At 38.1% G+C, this 14,032-nt stretch overlaps 1 protein-coding gene across 1 annotated transcript; it reads right to left on the bottom strand.

Moving 5' to 3' along the window:
* Nucleotides 1–132: 132 nt before the first annotated feature.
* CZH5orf34 (chromosome Z C5orf34 homolog) lies at nucleotides 133–11,208 on the bottom strand. The gene is made up of 12 exons (XM_014884287.2): nucleotides 10,886–11,208; nucleotides 10,552–10,641; nucleotides 7,192–7,826; nucleotides 6,482–6,577; nucleotides 5,272–5,395; nucleotides 4,343–4,434; nucleotides 4,064–4,133; nucleotides 3,602–3,772; nucleotides 3,086–3,174; nucleotides 2,303–2,395; nucleotides 1,456–1,496; nucleotides 133–712 (listed from the first exon to the last, which is right to left on the bottom strand). The coding sequence occupies exons 1-12, from the start codon at nucleotides 11,078–11,080 to the stop codon at nucleotides 519–521; spliced, it is 1,890 nt and encodes a 629-aa protein (XP_014739773.2). The 5' UTR covers nucleotides 11,081–11,208; the 3' UTR covers nucleotides 133–518.
* Between the last annotated feature and the right edge of the window lie 2,824 nt (nucleotides 11,209–14,032).

The following is a 14,032-nucleotide window of genomic DNA, read 5'->3' as shown; positions in this document are numbered from 1 at the left end:
CGAAGTGCTGGGAGGGATATCTATGATGAGATTTTAGTGTTTTGTCACTAAAGACATTGTGCACCACTCATAGACCACAGAAGTGTCTTCTGCACTGAAATGATTACTTATTTACTCACAGCACTACAGAAAGCATTTGGGAAACATTTTATTCGGTTTCAAGGCTTCTTGGTGTAAGCATTTGAATAAAAGCACGTTTTGACAGTGAAAACTTTCCGTGTCTACCCTGGACAGCAGCGATCCATCAATCAAAGTGATTCGAACATATATTCATACTTGAAAGCAGCACTGTCAGGTCAGACCTGATCCATTTATACAGCAGTGCTCCCCTATCTCAACTGTTCTGTTTGCCTACACCAAATACAGCACTGGTGTTATTATTGATACTACACTGGCACCTGACAGACTTTACCAGGAATATACCAGCAGCTTGTCCCTCTGGCTTCAGCCTTCTCTGCCCTGAGAGCCCTCTCAGACACAGCTGGGACAGCTCCTAGGAGGACATGGAACACAGGGCTTCACTTCCCAGAGGCACCAAGAAGAGATTCAATATCCTGAATGACTTTAGAAGTTTTTTCCAAAGCCTCCAAGACGCAACATTCACTAAGTTCTTCCGTCTCATCCCTGTTTCCTTTTTTTCTGTCAGTGATATCAGATGGACTGGATTTTGCAGCACATGTCCTTTTCAGAATGTTGCTGTTGTCTAATAAAACTAGTGTCAGTTTGTTAAGAAAAAAATTCAGACTCTTCCTCTTAAAGAGAAAAATTAGTCTCTGCATTTGTATTCATCATGCTGCCTTGCAAAGTCTCACATTTTGTAGCATGGTAATGACATTCAGCTAAAAAAAGAAAAAGACTGATTTACTTAAAACGTCTACGACATTTATACAAAAAATGTCTTTTAGACTTAAATTTATCCAAAAGTTACTTTGAAAAGAAAACAGTTTTATACTTCAGTTTAACAGCATGCACTTTTCATACTAATAGAATTGAACACTGGCTTAAAAACAATTATAGAGTGGCTTTAAGCAGATTCAGCACAGTGCACATTTTGAGCTGTCTAAACACAATAGAACAATACTAAGGTATCTGATAAACAGAAAGATACTGTACTGCAACAACAAGCCCAAAGGCAAATGTATTGTTCTTTCAAGAACAGATCAGCAGATGACTCTTAGCAAAACTGATGCAATACATATTAAAGGGCTATGTTTTCTGGTGACTTTTCATTTTAGTTTTGTACTTTGACACCTTTTTTTTTTTTTTAATCTTTACTACAAATTAAGTGATAAAAAAATAAATTAGAAAATGAGGTTGTCTTAAGAAGTGAGACAGTAGAAGAAGGTTAAACCAGGATACAGAGCCTTTGATGATCTAAAGTATGGATTTGAACATGCAGATAAACAGCAGAATATAAAAGTGAAAAAAAAATCTTTACAGCTTTTAAAAGGATACAGTTAAATCTCTGTATTTTTTCAAGCTCAGCATCAGCAGACCTGTCCAACAAAATAAAGGTTATTACACGGATTTAGTATCATAAAAGGTTCTCAAGGATATTTTCTACTTCAGATTTTAATTTTTAACAGTTTTCAGCAATATTGAGAATTAGATCAGCAAAATCCAAGTGGAAATGAAAGCATTTTCTCTGTCTTTGATACCACTATTCAATGGCTGACATTTGTCAATCATTTGTGTTTCCAAAAATTGCGTCTCCGCTTGAAGAATAGTCTCTTTGCTGTAAGTATGTATAAATATAGATAGAATTTCCATTTCATCAGCTATAAAATGTATCAGCTGAATCTGCTCTAATTTAAGTAACAAGCACAACTCTAATTGATTTCAATTAGCACATTTTAAATATCCCAATATGTTTGCAGATGATGTCAGTAGATTTTTGGTCAGTAGCACGTATTAAAAAGGACAAATCTCAGCAAGAGATACAGGTGTCATAGGCAGTTCGAAGTACTGTTTTGGACTGCTTGATGTTCTGTTAAAAGCCATCTTTCTTAGTTTGGTATCTTTTCACTGCAAGACACTATCTTTGTAACATTAATTGTCCTTTGACAAAGTCACCATAATTCTGATTTTTAAGTAAGACAGGCAAAGCTCAATGAAACAACCTTTATCTGAAACTCACTGAACGAAAAATATGAAAGCATATACAAAATAACTGGACTTTTAAAATAATTTTTCATTTTTGACCATTAGGAAATGCAAGATATGAAATTCAAGGCTTATAATATTTTTGAGTTTTGTTTTCAACATTATTTATTTATCAATTATTTAGGATAAAGATGAATACCAATTTTCTTCAGTTACAGAGTGTGCAGTATATTCAGCAATCTCTTTCCCTTCATTCAAACTTCTGCACCATTCTATTGCTGTTCTGATGTACCTGTGTTAATATGAAAAATTTAAAATGTAGTTATTTATATGAGAAATAAACTCCATTTTCAGGCAAGAATCTGAAGGCACTACGGAATACACCTGGATCTGAAAGAAAAAGCTATGGTTCAAAGTCTAGCTTTTTCTGCAAGCTTGCCTTGCCATTTTTTGTCTAGAATCTTCTTCATATTTAGATCTATACAGTTACTGTAAATTATAACAAAGCTGTATGATTTGCAATGAATAGTGTACAAATGTTAATTTTTGTTTGTGAATATCTGCTTGCTAAAATGCAGCACAGAAAACTTCTGATGAGTCCCATAATGAGGCTGTAATTAGAGCAAGCAGATTAGAAAAAGCAATCTGCAGGCAGAGGTCAGTATCTGTAATAAAGCAAAAATTGGATAAAGTGCTGTTCAGCTCTATATACACTTTTTTTTTTAATATCCACTGAAGTAAATGCCAAATTGCAGCTCTAGTTATTTTTCTAAAAAGACATTGCCGTAACAGTTATAATGGAATCACAGTATGCAACTTGAGTTGAATCTTTGCCAGATGTAAGATGGAGATTTTATCATTACATATTTGGTCCATCCCTACCAGTATATTGTCAGTAAATACTGTTTCTTCATATAAGAGGATTTACAGAGAATAATTTTTATAGTTAAATTGTTTAAATTATACAATTAATTTCAATTACCTTTCATAGACTCCAGGATGACTTATTTGTATTAGCTGCTGTAGCCCATCAGGAGTAGTTAACTTACACCAGCCTAGATCTTCATTTATCTTAGAAGGAAAAAAAAACAAACAAAAAAACCCCAAAACACCAAATATTAATTTTCTGCTGCAGTCCAAAGGAAAAAAAAACAGCAATATGCCAATTTAAGAATCAAATATCTATGAACAATCCACCTTCAAAACTTACAAGTCTGTGTTTTGCTAGTGATAGAATCTGCTATAGTCTGCTATGACAAATGCAGAGGAAAAACACCTGGCAAAGCCCCAAGTCTTGCTTTATGCTATTCAAGAATAAAGTATTTCTAAAAGTTCATAAAAATGTTTCCAAACCAGGAGAATTTTCAATTCTTTTTTGGTTTTGTATTTTATTTTATTTTGTACTGTATTGTATTTATCAGAACTTTTGTTTGGTATTCTCATTAGTTTCCTAGTAACAAAGTTTTAGGAATAGTCCTTCCTGTAAGTCACACATTACCTGGATTTCACTACAGGAAGAGCTGCAATCCCAAACCATAGTCAGGGTCATCCTATCCCAAAAAACAGCATGGACTTTATGATCTGAGTACACAGCCAGTCTTCCTATGCCAGGAATAACCTTTTCATGTAGCAAAACTGGTAACATTTCTTGTCCATCAGTCTCAGATACCTAGAAAAAAACAAATACATTAAAAAACTTGAAGAAAGGCTATCTACATAATTCAAACCGTCTGCATCCGTTCCAGATTTTTAATTCACTTGTTTTTCCAGATCACAACCTGCTCTCTTCATCAGGCAATTGCTGCTTAAATATTTTTAAATATTTTAAAATGCATGCTTTTGGCCTTCCAATCTCTGTGGATGCACACACCATTCTTCCCTCTAGATTAAGTCCGATTCCCTATAGCCTGTATAATCATCCTTATAACACTGAAAGATTTATAAATTTTCAGCTACATACCACTTTCCAGCAGCAGAGATAGTAATTATGACTTAATGACAGTTTTGTTTTGCAGCAATACTGAAGTATTCTGAGGAGAGAAAAAAAACCCAAAGTATTAAGCATTTAATTCCTACTATGTCTTCTAAGCATTTGCAAATTTTGTTTTGTAAGTTTAGTATGTCCTCAGTGCTACGATAGCTTCTTTTAATTTTGGACTTAGAATAATAAGCGTTTTGTATAATTTTAACTCCTGTCCTTTCTAAATCAGCAGAATTAATGTAACAAAGTTAAAGTTACTTGGTTGCCTGAGTAATAATGGAGGATATAGAGTATGGATGTCCTGGCACATCTGGGGGTAGGCTGCTCACTGAATACATCTTTTCTTCCACCTGAATAAAGAGCAGAAAGAAAATGAGTTAGTTACAGGTACTGCAGCATGAAAACAGAATTAAGAGCAAGTTAAAAAATTTCTAACCTCCCAGAAGCCAACTATAATCACATTTAAATCTGCAACAGAACACAGACAAATATCTCATTGAAAAGTGTATTCTTAAGCCTATGTCTGCGTGAAGAAATATTCCATTCAGTTTCTTTACACTCAGTAAGAACCAGGAAGTTCTCTTGTCAGACAGCAGATTACAGGTCATTGCTGAATGGCAATGTTTGACTACAAGTTAAAGGCTGGGTTCCAAGAGTACAAATCTGATCCTTAATTCTGCTTTAAAAACACAAGATGCTGCATTAGCACTTGAAAGGACCTCTCCTCTGGGGAAACTTAACAGGCAGACATAAAGGCAAAATCCTTTCTCCAACACTGAACAGCTGGTCTGCAGCAAAGCCAGAACAAAACCTGCATCTGTCTTCATACAGTAGGAAACACTTCCAAGTACAAAGAGATTAAACTCTAATCAATACATTAGCTTCAAGACTAAACTTCTAAATTAGTGAGAAATGGTTGTTTTAGAATCTTACTCTTGAGTTTGATAAAATAAGTATTACAATAAGGAAGAATTTCCCTATTGTGTAAAATTTACAAAAATACCTTCTGAAACAGAAGGAATAATCTCATCTTTTTGTAAGACTGATGGCTTGATCGAGGCATTATAGTAATTACCAGTGTAGGGACTTCACTACACGCTGCACAGCAAAATGTCTTAAAGAACCTGCTACCTTGAAGGAATCTGAACATCCTTTTAATTAGTTTTAGTTTAAAAATAGTTTTGTACCTTTTTTGTTCCTTTTTGGATTGCATAACGCATGAAATATTTTCCCAAAAATGCTCCCTCTGACTTGAAAAATGAGTCATCACCAGGATAAATTTCTATGATGTTTGTCCTACCATGGATAAATCTAAGAAAAATAACAAGGTTTTAAACAAATATTTAAAATGCTATGTCACTGGACAAGCAAAACAGGTTATTAGACCTGAAGAAAACAATAAGCAGAGACACATTTTCAGCAATTCACATGTGAAAAATTTCTACTGTTTCACAAACAGCAGAATGTATCAATAATCTCTTTTAACACAGAATATTAACATTACTAGGCTCTTTGTTTGCACATATGCATGAGGGTGGGATTTAAATAAGCTAAGGAAAGGTTTTTTCGTGTCGAGGTAAACATCTCTCAAGAGCTGCTCATTCCACTGACCACAAAACACAGTGATCCTGAAAAGAAAAATCCATTTTTTTTAGTAGACCAGCCATACGTAGTGTACATAGAAAACTGTCAGACTGAACAATTCCTGAACAATCTGAAGGTCTTAACTGAGAAGAAAAGCTCTAAAAAAATTCTGAAGCACCGCTAAACATTTTGTTTCAATTAGATTAAAATTTAGGAATTACACTGAGGAAAAATGAAGAACATTCAGCAGAAAGAGTAAAGGTTTAAACACCAGTGATGCTTTTATTGAAGACTTTAGGTGCTAATACCAGTTGTAGCAATTTTGATTTGCAAGTCTTGTTGTTGGGTTTTTCTTGGGGTGTTTTTTGGTTTGTTTGTCTGTTTTGATCTTTCGTTAACCATATGAACAAGGTGACTTGCCAGGAAAATCCACAGCTGAGCATGTGAATTATGTAGGTCACCAAGACAAATATTTCCGAACTATGAAATCTTCAGCAGCAAAAGGAGAAAAGTTAGCAAAAAAACAAAGTACCATTATTGTAAGTGAAATCTGTGGGAACTCCGGCTGTCCAGTAAACCTTTAAGAAATCAGATAATCAGATCACTTAAACATGATTTCAAGTTCAGACCTGATAATACACCTGCTAGATGTGAAGTCCAATGAAAAAACAGCAGAAACAAAGAAACTCTGACATGAAGATTGTGTTGCATTTCTTGAAGAGTGAGAAAGAGACAAAATAAGACATTTCATCTTAGATTTTTAATTCCTATACAAATGAAGTCTTCAGATAACACAGATGATCTCCTACATACCTGTAGAAAACACCCTGGCACCACACAACTTGAATTAGCTGAGGGAATGAATACTTCTCCATATCTTCATTCTGAAAGAAGTCACAGAATGTCCACCTGTGTGTAAAATATGATGAAAGCCTCACTAAGTATGTTGGTTGTTCTGTCTATGCGTGTTTGCTGGTAATAATTCCTGTTGAATCAAACTAGAACTGATGCATGCACACTTATTCAAAAGATGTGATGGATATTTTCAGAGTCCTCCAATTCCTTAGTGATCCACTTTAGTTACCAAATTAAATTTCTCAATTCCACAAATGTTTTTATTATTATTTTTAGTGATGCTGATAGACAACATATGCCACTGGCCCACCTCAGAAATACTATCTTTTCAAAACTGAAGAGGAAAAACCAACCCACCCCAGTACAAAACCTGTGTTCTATTTTCAATGTTCTTTTCCATTTACATATTCATGCAGCATGTCACAAAATTTTTTTTTTTAATTGGAACTAATTACTATAGCTTCATTACAGTGGGTTACAGAATGCTGGGTTACAGAATGTTGGCTTGGGTGCAATGTCACGTTTCAAGAAGTTCCTAAAAAAAAGGTAGTAATTTAAAACTTTATTTTTAATAGCTAGGATTCAATTATTTCTCTAGAAGTTGAAGTTCCAAACTGCAGAATCGTAAAGCATATGTTAACAACCACAAAGTAAAGAGTTTAAATTACCTGTGTAGATGTGGGGCTCTGCAGCTGAGCGGCAAAGCTGTAGGTAAACAAGAAACTGTTTCATATGTTTCAGAGTCTGCTAAAACATCACCTTCAATAGCTGTACAGCTGTTTTTCTCATATGTCTTCATTACATTTTCCACAGTATGTAAGTTACAACATTTTAGTGCCAAGAACAAAGGGTATTTCCATTCTTCTGGGCACAAGGAAACAGTCCAATGCTGTGTAACCCATGTGTATTCAGAAGAACAATTTGTGTGGAACAAAGGAACTCCATCTCTTTGGTCCTTTGGTTTGATTGGTTCCCTGTATTTACCTTCAGCACAACCTTTATTCCTGTTCTCTATTCTTCTTTGTTTTGAGGAGACTTCTGCAGCAAAATTTTTACTTGGTTTTCCATGCTGATCTCCACTTTCATAGTTGCTGTTCTTTTCAGAGGAGCATGAGGATGCTGCAGATGACTGGCTGACTTTGCATAAGAACTCCACTGTAAATTCTTGCTGCAATTCTGACAAGTAAAGGTGAGCATACCCATCTACAGATGAGATCTTCACACTGCCATTGTCTAAACATCTTGTCAGATCAGGAGTCGCACGGTCAGGCCATTTAATTTCTAAGATATCACTGAGAAGAATCTAGTAAAAGAAAAAGGATTGGAATGTTCAGCAAGATAAAAATGACCAGCTTCCCAGAAACTGCAGCAGAGCATTTACATTTAAATTACATTTAAAATACATCTTCTGCAAGGTGATGTATGACATGTTGCAAGATATGTTGCACTGTATTTATCTACATGTAGGAACTCAGAGGATGCAAAACATCTAATCTTCATATCTGCTTCCTCCTGTATTAACAGAGTTCTATCTAGCAATAATGTTTTAATTTAATCCAGTCATAAATTAGTAAAGTACATGGGCAACATGACTAGGCACAACTGCACGTTTGTATTTCCAATGGCTTCTTCAGAAACAAGGGAGAGAACAGCCAAATTATCTTGTTCATAGCAATTATCAGTGAATTTAATAAAGAATTGCAAAAGGACACTAAAATATAGTCAATAATATAATCAATACCAGACAACAAGGCTGCAGGTAAAACTTCAGTTATGATCCCAATGGGGAAAGGCAATGGGAATCCTAACAATATATAGTTATGTATGTATATTTCTATATAGGAGGATGGGCTCCAAGCTGACTGCCACCAACTAGGATCCTGGTGTTGTAATTCTCAGTCCCATGAAAACACACTCAATGCTCACCAGCAGTTTAATCAGAATGAAATGTTTGAAAGTTCAAGGAACTGAGTAAGGGCAAACATCTAGCAACACCACTGAATATATACTCACAGTTAACCTGCATTTTGAATACTAGCTGCAGTTCTGAACAGGCCAGACCACTGACAAGATCCCCCTTATGGAGCTGTCTAGACATGTGGGTGGTTGGAGTGGCCAAAAGAGAGCCTGAGCACACCACAGGAATGGGTTGTTTTGAATTCAAGCATAAGACTATTGTTATAAATGAGAAACAAAAATCTCGATATTCAGCAAAATTTAGATTGCTTTATTTGAGATAGCAAGCAGCGCTGGGGAACACGAGGAGTCACCACCCACTCCATGCTCCACTGAACTTTGGTTTGCAGCCTCTTCTTATACTGTGGTTTCTCACTGTAATCAATAATTTTGGATTTTTTGCTGTCATCATTTTGCCAGGTAAGCAGTGGTGGTCGAATAAACATCTGTATTCACAAAGTCTCTGGGCAATAGTCAGTCACAGATAACCATCTGGCCTTTGTAGGTAACCACCAGTGAAATCTGGAAGTCTGGTCCTTGAGATAGGCAGCATTGATCAAACAAAGGCAGGAAGGGCTATTGGGAAGTCTGATTTTGCAAGCTGGTAGTAGATACAACTTACTTGGAAAACATAACGTAACATAACATAACAAGGTGATTTAAAACAGAATTATTTAATCATATATTTTCCTTTATCTAGTGTCCATGCTTCACTTCAGACCTTAGTATTCCGGTTTATACAAACCCTAATACTTTTGTGATTAACACGAATCTTTTATCAATTATCACACAAGTAATGCAGTCTAAGTGTTTTTGTGCCCATCAAAGTATTGTCACTGGTTATTGTCATTGTCACCGGTAGTAATAGGCCTCAGGTCAACTCTGCAAGGCCCCAGGCTGGCTTGTCAGGCTCATCAACAATTTGTTATGAGAGCTGAAGCTTAGTAACTCTTACTTTATTATGCTGGAGTGTGGGAAACAGAAAGGGCCTAGAAAACATGGGCACTGTTTGGTAACAGGCCACAGAACAATACAGAGATAGTAAACTGCTGGGGACAGAGAATCTCAGGAGTTCTAAAAATACTATTTTGGCTTTAAGAAAAGCAGGAGTTTTCTTCAAACTGAGGTGGAAGAAATCAAAGCAACAAAAAAGGGGTGTGGGGGAGAATCCAAACAACATGGTAAGATGCTTGCTGTGGCCTAGGAATGTTATCCTTCAGCATCCTGAAGCAGGTAGTCACAAGGGATGCTGTAAGTTAAAAACAGTCTATAAACCCAACCAATCTCCAAAAGAGCAAGACCTTTCAAGGCTTGAGAGAAGGTGGAACTTACTCTTCCTCAGTGCTAAGAACAGAGCATCAACTCTTTGCTGCTGTACTTTGCACTGAATGCATGACTGGTAAGGACCGATGTCTTTTAATTTAGTATATAGTGACACTGAGTGACAGTGTTTTAGGTAGCTAAACATCACCATGAAGGGTGTTACTAATGAAGGGTCAGTCTAAAAGCTTTAAAATTCACTTGATTTATCAGTTGGCTTAAGATTCCTACCATGCAGTGCAGACACTCATACTCAGTGGGAACACCCAGAGGGATGCTGATCTGGAGCAAAGCTTCCAGAGATGCTAAATTGGTCTCTGCATGGATGTTCAGTCTGACCTGGAGTGGCCATTCCCACAGAAGATACTTGGCTCCATTCCTCTCACAGACCCTAGCAGCATTTTCACAAGAGTACTTCAATGGGGAGATCTTGACAGCTCAGAAAACACTCTCCTGCTGCACTGTGACCTCCCTGAAAAGTTTCTGCTGTCAAAATGTAACTACGTACAAAATGCTAGGTTTTACCCTTGCTAGCAATAAATTAGCTTAAGTGTTTCTAAAAACAAAATGCATTAACAGAGGTCTGAGTAACAGTTAAAACTGTAATTTAAAATGGCAGTAGTTTAAGAAAGCCAAACTGCACTACATAGATCTCCACCACCAGTACTCACGCAAATGCATGTGAAATTATACTAAATCACCTATAGAAGTTTGTTTCACGAAAGCATTACACGCTTAATGTGTAATCCCACCTTTTTTCTTTCTGGAGGTATAACACGTGAAGGCAAGTACGGGCGAGAAGAAAACGCGTTCCGGAAATCTAGCGCTCGTAGAAGTTGTTCCTGTTGAAGTGCAGAGAAGTACAAACCCTATTAAGAGTTTTTACATGCAGTGATAAAATTTTATGCTGATTTCATGAAACCCTCTCCTTTTTGTACAGAGAAAACAAGAACTCCTGTTGGGGCCGTGATCCCTGGGCCGCGCCGCTGCCGAGCACGGAGGCAGCCCTGGCACTGCCCAAGGGATGGATGCTCCCAGGGCCGAGGGACAACGCTCCCGTACCCAAAGACAGTGCCCTCCGCATACCCGGTAGGCACTGACGGCGAAGGCGACCCGCTGGCGGGTGGTCTCCGCCGGCTGGAGCGGGTGGGCGGCCGCGGGCAGCGCCGCTTCGTACAGATACTCGGAGCCGCAAGGAGACAGCAGCAAGCGGGACCCCCCCGCGTAGTGCACCTCCACCGAATCGTCCCCGAACAGCACCATCAGCCTTTCCGCCTCCATTGCACCGGAGACCGAGCCAGAATCGCGGAGGGCGCTCGGGCCGAGGCGGCCGCGCCGCCGCACGGCGGGAACCGCGGGGCGAGAGGAGCGAACTCCCGCCCGAACTGCCGCCCAAGCTCCGCCCGAGTTCACTGCCGAGCTCCCGCCGAGCTCCGCCCGAACTCCCGCCTGAACTCCAGCCGGAGCTCCGCCCGAGCTTCTCGGCTGCGTTCCCGACCCGCTCTCGAGCTCCTCCCCAGCTGCATACGTCGGTGAGGTAACCGGGCCTTCGTGCTCTCTCACGGAAGGTGAGCGCATTGGATACGCACACCTGTAAAATAATAAAAGGAAATTGGGCACCGTGTCTACGCTGCACACCGTGTCTACGTCCTTCTTTTTTTCTTTTTTTTTTTTTTTTTTTTAAATAAGTTTTAAAATAAGTATTTAGTTGCTGAAAACCGAGGAGAGTTTTTTTGCTGCTCCGGAAATAAAAATTACCAGTACAAAGGCCTCCCTGCACTTACCTGTAACTGAGCCTCTCCAGGAGACCTCGTCAGCAGGTGCCCCTTGCAGAGCAGGGCTCCCCACGGAACTGCTTGTTCCACAGCTCAGCAACTGGGCATTCATTCTTCACCTCCCCACAGTAGCACCTCTGAAAAACCAGGAGGCAGACTGCCCATCTGCAACATAGCCACGGGAAAGACTACAGATAAATAATTCTCTGGTGACAGCTCCTTTTCATTCACTCATTCACGGGGCAGGGTGAGCCAACACACAGCTCTGTACCTAGAACTGGGCAGTAGAAGCCCTCTCTGAACAGATAGAAAGACCAAGATGCCAAAGGACAATTTTATGATGCCTAGTTGCGTTTTTCTGACTACTATATGCACCCTCCACGCTCCACCAATACTTACAGTTTAATCAAAGCTGTTTTAAGTGGATTGGCAGTTCACAGCTAAGTGACAATTATTATTGACCCCCACCCCCTAGCAGTTGAAGATCCGCACTAGTCCATATGGTCTCTCTTAGCTGCAAGGATTGTCCCTTCCCTGCTTAGGGAAGAACAGGTTTCTCATATCAGTGCCATCATGGATGAGTGCATTCAGTTCAACTTTCCATTCTCGACAGCTGTTGTCTTGCCAGACAGTAGATCAACACCAAGTAAAGTGGCTGCTGACACAGCCATGCATCAAAATAACCTGATTCTATTCACAATACCACTTTTAAATTAGTATCATTGTGTTCAGTACTTGCCTGAAGCAAGTTTCAAAGTATATATTGGGATTATTAATGAGTTATGAATATTATATATGGATGATACATTGTATTTTGCTGTCAATCTCACTGCTCTGGTTGGGACCCTCAGCATAGGAACTCTGGAAGTAGGTCACACAGGCTGAAGTAAAGGTGGCAAATCAGCAGTTCAGGGCATAGTGTAGCATCTTCCTTGAGTTTTGGTCGAAATGTCATTTTCTGTTCCTGTATCAACTAATGATCCACAGGCATCAACTGTATGATTAGAACTATAATTCAGGCAGAGACAAGTTGCAAACCTGAGCAGTCTGTAATTCAATGAGTTGTGTATAGTAGGAAGGAAAGGCAGAATATCATAAGGAAGTAATGTCCTAGTGAGAAATAAAGCTTACTAGTACAAACCAGATTGAGTGTCACTAACATTCAGTGCCACAACAGATTATTGTGTTGAAAAACAAATCCTAGCTATGTACAGTTTCTGATACCTGTGATACTTGATTGGGCCAGACTTGCTTCTCTCTACTGGTACAATTATTCTAAAACCCAACAGTTAAAACCCAGCGACCTCATCTGTTTAGAAAAAGAGGCTAAAGGAAAATACTGAGAGCAAGCTGACTTCATTTCTGGACATGAATATCACTCAACAGCAAAGCACATGCAAAGCAGCAATTTTGAAATTACTTTAAACAAAGTGTGATTTTCAAATACTAAACATTTTTGCTAAATCATAATTTGTCAAAAGTGGGAAATGGTGTGCATAAGTTTACTGATCTGCAAAGCCTGGGTTTCATGATCAAATTCAAATATGAAGCCTGTTTCTTTTCAGAACTAGACCTATAGAGCCTCACTTCATATGTGCCTTCACTGATTTACCATTATGCCATTAAGAAAATATGTCCTTTTAAAAGGTTGTACATTTTCAAGGCATTATTCAGAAACTTGTAGATGAAAAACACTTTTACACAGTGCATTTGAAATTTGTAAATGCTAACATTCAGGTGAAATAACCTTCAAACTTCTCATGACTCATCTCTATCATACACAGAATAATGGGCATCCTGACACACTTGCTGCTTGCTTTTGCTCTCTCACATTCACTAACTTGTACTGAGGTTCTGTGAGATTCAAGACAAGTGGGAAAGACTTAAGTGTTTAACAAAAAGATTATCCTGTTTTCCTTATGCAGCAGGACAGAGTTAAAACCAATTTTCCCCTCCTGCAGTAAAGACTGAAAGCACTTACAAAGTTCATGTGTACAGACGATAAACCTCTACACTAGTTTGAGCATTTGAACAAAAGTCTTACTTTATGATTTTTTAGTATTTTCAGTGGAGGAAAAAACTTGTATTGAAAACTTGACCTGAGCTGCTCTCTATATACAATTCCTAGTTTCTGAATTTTTTTTATCCAATGATTTGGCATGCTTCTTATCTACTCATAAAATTACTGTTTCCACAAGCTGACAGTACATCTGGAGCTGACGGCTACCTTACAGAAAAAGAAGGCTTACCTCAAATCATGCAAAACTAAAACATATAAAGTGCAGTCCCTTTGAGTCACTGTTACTTTACTGTAAAGCATATATAAATGCTTGTTCCTTGGGACTTTAAGTTTTGAATAAATATTATTTCCACAAGACATCTGCTTGTAAAGCCAGCAGAAAGTCTGACCTATATTCAGATTAAAAGCTTTGTAGGAAAATTATGCTCAACTTAGAGA

Source organism: Sturnus vulgaris, chromosome Z, assembly GCF_052056855.1.
Source record: "Sturnus vulgaris isolate bStuVul1 chromosome Z, bStuVul1.hap1, whole genome shotgun sequence".
NCBI classification, from domain to species: domain Eukaryota; kingdom Metazoa; phylum Chordata; class Aves; order Passeriformes; family Sturnidae; genus Sturnus; species Sturnus vulgaris.
Note: the sequence above shows the minus strand (reverse complement) of the source record. Positions and strands in the feature narration are given on the sequence as shown.

Coding starts and splice junctions, on each gene's coding strand:
- CZH5orf34 (XM_014884287.2), bottom strand. CDS start 11,080: ATGGAGGCGGAAAGGCTGATGGTGCTGTTCGGGGACGATTCGGTGGAG. Junction 3,175..3,601: donor CTTCCTGTAGTGAAATCCAG/GTAATGTGTGAC, acceptor TTTCCTTCTAAG/ATAAATGAAGATCTAGGCTG. Junction 2,396..3,085: donor CATCCTGGAGTCTATGAAAG/GTAATTGAAATT, acceptor ATATTAACACAG/GTACATCAGAACAGCAATAG.